This window comes from Dermacentor andersoni, chromosome 1, assembly GCF_023375885.2.
Source record: "Dermacentor andersoni chromosome 1, qqDerAnde1_hic_scaffold, whole genome shotgun sequence".
NCBI lineage: Eukaryota > Metazoa > Arthropoda > Arachnida > Ixodida > Ixodidae > Dermacentor > Dermacentor andersoni.
Genome location: NC_092814.1, coordinates 205,641,910 through 205,648,776, shown reverse-complemented (window position 1 = coordinate 205,648,776; position 6,867 = coordinate 205,641,910). Strand labels below are relative to the sequence as shown.

At 45.3% G+C, this 6,867-nt stretch overlaps 2 protein-coding genes across 3 annotated transcripts; one reads left to right on the top strand and one right to left on the bottom strand.

Moving 5' to 3' along the window:
• Positions 1-294: 294 nt before the first annotated feature.
• LOC140219141 (uncharacterized) lies at positions 295-2,383 on the top strand. The gene is made up of 8 exons (XM_072289035.1): positions 295-789; positions 1,072-1,104; positions 1,193-1,252; positions 1,339-1,377; positions 1,448-1,492; positions 1,914-1,961; positions 2,026-2,067; positions 2,158-2,383. The coding sequence occupies exons 1-8, from the start codon at positions 758-760 to the stop codon at positions 2,243-2,245; spliced, it is 387 nt and encodes a 128-aa protein (XP_072145136.1). The 5' UTR covers positions 295-757; the 3' UTR covers positions 2,246-2,383.
• LOC140215283 (uncharacterized) lies at positions 1,884-6,264 on the bottom strand. Of its 2 annotated transcripts, XM_072285921.1 has the most exons (8): positions 5,962-6,264; positions 5,756-5,881; positions 5,429-5,588; positions 5,016-5,179; positions 4,373-4,581; positions 3,040-3,394; positions 2,647-2,743; positions 1,884-2,218 (listed from the first exon to the last, which is right to left on the bottom strand). In XM_072285921.1, the coding sequence occupies exons 1-8, from the start codon at positions 6,162-6,164 to the stop codon at positions 2,210-2,212; spliced, it is 1,323 nt and encodes a 440-aa protein (XP_072142022.1). In that variant the 5' UTR covers positions 6,165-6,264; the 3' UTR covers positions 1,884-2,209. The 2 variants fall into 2 exon arrangements, with proteins under 2 accessions (XP_072142022.1, XP_072142021.1); XM_072285920.1 differs by lacking the exon at positions 1,884-2,218 and having other exon boundaries at positions 2,460-2,743.
• Positions 6,265-6,867: the final 603 nt, after the last annotated feature.

Below are 6,867 nucleotides of genomic sequence, written 5' to 3'. Positions count from 1 at the left end.
CGGCTTGCCGCGTGCCGCGAACCAATGAGAGACGTCCGGGCTTTCTCCTAAGCGCCACCTCTTGGCTACTGCCGAAGTTAACTTCCAGCGGCGGCGGCGGAACCACGATCGACGACCGAGCGCTCCGAGCCAGCCGCGACTGCTTTATGTGCATCCACGTGCTCGTGTGCATCCACGGTGAAAAATGAATTTGAACCGGCAGAACATGATGGAGCAATTTCTAGAGACTGCTCGCTTGTTCCCCTTTCTATATGATAAAACCCATCCGGATTATAAAGACAAGGACGCCAAAATGAACCGGTGGGAGATCATCGGCAAAACATTCGATCTGACTGGTGAGTTGTTTTCATTCTTTATCTGAGCTTCCGCTGAATGTTCACGTCGGCAGGAATGTGCGGGGGTGAGCACACTTGTTTAGAGTGCTCTAGCGGTGTGCTGCGGAGCAAATGAGATGGAATCTCTGTTTCCTACGGGCATGGTGATTTTGCCTGAGCGGTTCGCATGTCGTATCAGGCTGCGCGCTTCGTACAGCGCCGCCTGAGCACTCAAACAAGTTGCTCATCTTTTCATTTTGCAACCTTTCTTGGTGATAAACAGTGGCATTTCTGCAGGACCGCAAGCAGCCGCAAAATTTAAAAATGTGAAAGATCGGTGGCTCAAAATTGTGTCGGCATCGGAGGGGGCCCGGAAAAGTGGCGCCGGAGGAGAGGCCGCAAAGGTCCACACGAAGTGGCCACTTTTTGACATCGTGGATGGCATGCTGAGGCACTCGCCACATTATGCAGAAAGGTAAAAAAAAAAAAGGCAACTTAGTTGCGTAGCCATCTGCGCCAACTCAAGCCTGGCATTGATAACTTCACTACTGTCACCTATCCTACCACTATTTTTTAAGCCGCTTTCTTCGTGTTTAATATCTTTTTACCTGCTTTGACTGCCCAAACATCTGTGTTTTTAAGAATGTATTCCCTTCAGCTGCGCTGGTAGCTTCGCTATTGTAATTTTCACATTACCTTTTTCCTGGCGAGAAATCTGCAGGGATTGCATCAAAACACCTCAAATTTTATATTTCAGGTCTTCATCAAATGTGCCCCCAGAAGAGGACGTGTACGTTAAGTCTTGTTTCCATAAGTGTAACTTCAGTTTATAAAGCTTCAAGTGATTTAACTTGTTATGCATCTGTGCTTTTGTGCAGCTCCATTCCGCCATCTCCACTGTCGTCGAACAGCCCTTCCAGTCCGAGTCTGGTGGCCAGGTGTGCACCTCATTGTTTGCTTACCATAACGGTTACTGCAGTGAAACAGTTTATGTACAACATTGTCATTTCATTCACTTGTGCAGCTGTATATCAAGCCCGGCTGCTATGCTTCTTCAAGAAATGTAAGCTGTACTAATTGTGGTGTCATTATCCACCAATAGTAGTAACATCCTATGTCTTTATATAATCCAGGTACTCTGACAGCCCCAATGATCTTACTGATGAAGACGATTTGAGGTGGGTGGTGATTTTCAGCTTTGCTCGCTGTGGTGCATCACAGGTTCCATATCAATACACCCTTTCCACAAGCCTTTCACGTATAAGAGTGGGTCCACTCTATTATGCACTGTTATGCTGCACTCCCATAGAAAAGGATTAGTTTTATGTGCATACAGATCTTGGCTTAGTTGCTGTCATGACTCGCCGCAGGTGTGCAGTTTCAAGTGAATCACACACTCAACACTGCATTGCAATGTGCTGGGAAAAACGTTTAAGTGTCCTATTTAATGACTGCACGTCTAAAAACTGCAACAAGGTGTGAAACCAAGCTCTCGGGTACTAGATGAGTGTGATGTGTCTTGCTCCTTTTCATAGCATTGCAAGAAGACAACATGTTTTTTGCACGGCATAAATTGCAACATATTTATTTTTTCTATAGGCTCCCCAGCACATCAGAAGGTGCGGCATCTGCTGCTGGCTCTTCAGGGTAAGTTAGTGTTCACTTCCTTGTGTCGGAATATGACACCATAACAAACATTTTTTTGAGGCAGGTTGTCAACTTCACAAGCAGGAGCCGCTGCCCCAGATCCAGGGTAAGAAAGCTGTGCGCACTTTCTTTGATTGGAAGCAGACATACTTTTCCAGTGCATTTCTTGAATGTAATGATGTGGCCTGTCCTGCAGGTCTGCCAAAAGGCGAGCAGCCAATGGACGTTCCTCTAGGTACTGGCATGGTTCACATTTCCTGCAGTATTTGAATGATAATCAGTGATTGCAAGAAAACATTGCGCTGATATATTTATATGCAGGACCAAAAGAAGGCAGTCGGACAGCTTCGACGAAGCAGTGAAAGATGTCTTGGGCAGCTGCTCAGCTACGCTGTGAGCACTAAAAAAAAAAAAAAAGAAAAGCCTGCACCGACAGATGACAGCGACGATACAGCAAACTGGATAGCTGCTAAGCTGAGGATGCTACCAAATAAAAAAAGATGCGAGGTGACATTCAAGATCCACAAGCTGCTGTATGAAGCCGAAATGGAGCAATACGAATAAATGAAATGTGAAGTGCAAGCAATCGATCATATTTTTCTATGAAAGCAAGCAATTTCGGCTTTCTTTTGACATGATAGTGTTTGTGCATGCTGACAAGTAGTTGCCTGTTGTCGGAAATTACCTGCCATCCTGCACGGGTCACGACACTTTCCTGCCATGGCACCTGGCCGTCACTCATGAAGTAGGATGCCAGTCTATCCCTTACTTCCAATGCAGCCCTGTAACAGAGAAAAGCACGAGATGTTCAACCTTTTCCTTCAGCTTATTGTGCCTGTCTGACTGAGGTCACAGTTCTAATGGGTGTGTTTTACTCCTCGTCGTTAGCTGTACCCACTGACTTTGTTGAAAACATGCACTACGCATGTATTTTTGCACTGTTACAACTCTTAACACAAACTCTAATGAACAAGATCTTATGCCAAGTGTTATTGATGAGCTTCAATTGCTTTAATGTAAATAAAGCAGGAAATGCAAACTATTACTGATTTCATGCCTTCATGGAAATAATAATTACCGAGCAGAGTGGTACCCCTGGTCTGTCCATCCAGGAAGGGCACTACTGTCGTTCCTCCATGCCCCATTTGTGACATTTCCCTCCCAGTCTTCGTGGTCAACAAATCCAGGAGGGTTGTACGTTGTCCTTGCGAACACCGAATCTTTCATCAGAAAATTGTGAAGCGCCACACATGCCCTTACAATGTTCTCAGTGGTTTCTTCTGACGCTCGAAAAGGTCTCTTCAGTATTCGCCACCTACTAGCCAGGATACCAAAACTGTTTTCTATGAGCCTCCTTGCACGACTCAGCCGGTAATTGAACACTGCCCTCTTCAAGTACTCGCTATACTGGCTGACCCTGTAAGCATGAAGAGCTAGAAAAAACAAAAGGTCAGGGCATTAAAATTACAGCATACATGTACAGTCGCGGACAGAATAAAATGGACCACGGGATCTCCGAAAACCTTCAATTCCCGAGCAGCCTGTAGCAGTAACCAGTAAAACTGCCCACGACAACGTTGTTAGCATATTCTAGTCGAGGTCCAAAATGCAAATACCAGAATGCGTTGTGAGGTTGCGGAGATATTCAGCTTTTTCTTAGATTTCATGGTCCGTAATATTCTGTCCGCGACTGTACATACTTAGATGAAAAATGCAATAGCACTAATTTCAAATTACTTAAATAACTGGCAGCTGTGGCACCCGCTGAATACAACAAGAAAAAAACTGTTCCTACATCTAATGTCCTCTGGGTGCCTCTTTCCAGTGCAGCCAATTTGAAATGCTACATAAACTGATATTATACGGGTTTTTATTAATTTTTGCATGCTTACGTTGTGCTAAAGAAATGCTACATAGGGCCACCTTTGGCTGAATTGTACAACTTGTGATTTTCAGTATATTATCCTGTCAGAAAAACAGGTTAGAAGTGCTCATGCATTTGCTTACAATCATGCAATTAAACCTTCTATGTCAGCATTACATTTTATTACTGCATCATACTATTGCTTTCGCACAAAATGCAACATAACATGTAAATTATCAGCAATAAAAGTATTTTAATACACTCATATTGCACTGCATGCACGAAATTTAGTCCTCTGCACCATTTCTTTTTCCATGCAGAAACAACCTTTCCTTGTAGGACTTACTATGTACATGCATGCAGGCTAGACTGCATTTGTAAATGTTTTGTAGAAATTGTTTGACCATTTTTACCGTATGCATGCATTGCACGAAACTGTATCTGTTATGGAAAACAGTGGCAGCAGTAACACAGTATAGCTGCATTGATATTTCATCTCGGCAATCAGAGGAACATGTCAGCGTTAAAAGTAATTGAAGCAACTTGCCACGTCGAGGATAAGGCCGCATGAGGTAAGGCTTCAATGGAAAGGCCTCGTCGCCCACCATCAAGTATGGTATCAGTCCCGCTGAGCCAACTGTTGCTGCTGGGGGGATCCCAAATCTGCGCTCGCCCAATATGCGCATCAACTTCGTTCTTAAGAAAACTCCTCCATCGCTTTCTCCCCCGTAGTGGCCAACGTCCACATACACAAATCTGAAATAAAGCAAGTTTCAGTGCAGCCCACTTAGCATCTGTAGCACATGACTTTCACCTTGCTCCTGCTGAAGTCACTACTGCGTTCAAGTCTCATAAAAGTGATATCGGCGCTGCATTATAGTTTGACTAAATATACATGCCACACACAATCACAACTCGGATTACCATCTTAACATCTGCTGCTATTTGTGCAGAACCAAATATGTTTACTGTCAACCTGCGTGAGCAAACCATTGTAATCATACACCTGTCTACGCTATGCTCCTTAATTCGTCATGTAACTTACACCATTGAACTGTCCTCTTTTCTTTCAGTGTATACAATAGCATTCTTTTTCAATGAATATAACACTTTTTTCATGATTCACAAGAAAAATGCACCATTAACGAGTAGTTTAACTAAAGTTTGGTTTTGCCATGAATGCACCATACCTATAATGGGCATCGCATGTTGCCATGAGGACTGTGCTGAACGACTTCTTGTAATTCAAGTTTCGTGACCCTGAATTTGCAGGACATTCAATGCTCACATGTTTTCCATCAATACATCCAATGCAGTTGGGAAAATTCCAGTCGACAAGCATGTCTGTGGCAATCTGAAAGAGTGATCGGGAGGCAATGTAATATGAGACTGTGACAAAACAATAGCGTAGTAATGCATAAGGCAACCTTTAGTTGTCTTATGCATCATGAGATGCCGGAGTTCAACACATTTGAAAAGTCAGTATGCAGGGGGCATTGGGAAAGTCAGTAGCATAACAAATGAGGTAAAGAAAGGCAAGCTGGACGCTTGTCCACACTATAAACTCTCTCCGCAGTAACAAAACGGACTGCAGTGCACTTACTTTTTTCCATTCTTCTGCTGTTTGTGGAAATCTTACATATATTGGCTGAAGTATTTCCCATAATGCAGCACAAGTTTCTCTTACGATCATTCCAGCCGTTGACCGTCCTGTCAGGAAGTTGAACGACAAACTTCTCATTGTGTCGCCGTTTGCGAGAAATCTGAAAAGCGTATTCTCATCACATACGTCTCAAAGGATAAATGAGGAGCAGAGGGGTGAGTTGCATCACACAGTGCTCATGCGGTATGTTTTACACAATATTTTCCGAGGGACTGCTGATCAGGCACTGTGACGGGACAGTACCGGGTCACGGACTTTCGGACTTACCTTACTGTCATGGCAAGTCGATCGTGTGCGGATATCGACTGCCTGAACGGAGTGTCCTGCCGCTCAATCACAGGCCGAACTAGGTGGAGCAGTGTGTCGAACGAGCTCGGCGGCATCCGAAGGAAGCTATAATCAAGAATCAAAGACATCACTATCACGTCACACACACGGCACACTACGCGTTTAAAAAGGTTATAATCACTCACTCTCGGAAGAAGCCTTCATCTCGGGCGCGCAGCCGGGGAAGCAAAACATTCGCTTGCCCCTCAACGTCTCGGTAGCGCCAGCAGGGGTGCACCCAAAACCTTCGTCTGCGTGCCTTTTGCGCGCGCCGCCGTCGCAACAGCAGAGAACACACAATGACCAAAACGCTCATCGTCGTCAGAACATCGTCGTCTGCATCTGCCATTGCAGGAATCAACGCGATCAGCGCGGTAGATAACGAGGGACGAGGAGCTGGCCTGCTCCGAGCAAGGAAAAAGCGCGCGACAACGGCGATGTCGCGCCTATGCTCGCGCAGTTCGAGACAAGGCGAGATCAGCGCTGTCACGTGACTCGGCGGTGGCCGCCGCGCACACAACCGATGTGGCCTCTCTGCCGCGCGGCGTTCTTGCCGCCGGCGGCGTGCCGCGCGCGTTTTGACGCCAGTGTGTCCGTACCTTTATGTTTTATACGATCAAAAGCTTTTTCCACATCCAATCCCAAAAGAGCTTTCCTATGCGCTGGGCTGGCCTGTATAAGTTGGTGTTTGATCAGCAGCATAGCATCCTGAGTTGACAGCCCGGGATGAAAGCCGATCAAGTTGTATGGGAGGATGTCGTTGTGCTCAACGTATTTCGTGAGTCGATTTAGGATGACATGTTCCATAGCTTTGCCTAGACATGACGTTAACGAAATAGGACGGAGGTTGTTCAGAGTGAGTTGTTTGCCTGGCTTTGGTATGAGGATAGTATTGGCCACCCCCCATTCCTCTGAGTATACCCCTTTTCTCAAACATTCATTGAAGTGTTCAGTTGGATAAGAAATTGATTCATCATCTAGATTTCTTAATAGCTTGTTAGTTATTTCGTCAGGACCAGCCGCCGATCTACCATTAAGACTATCAAGAGCCG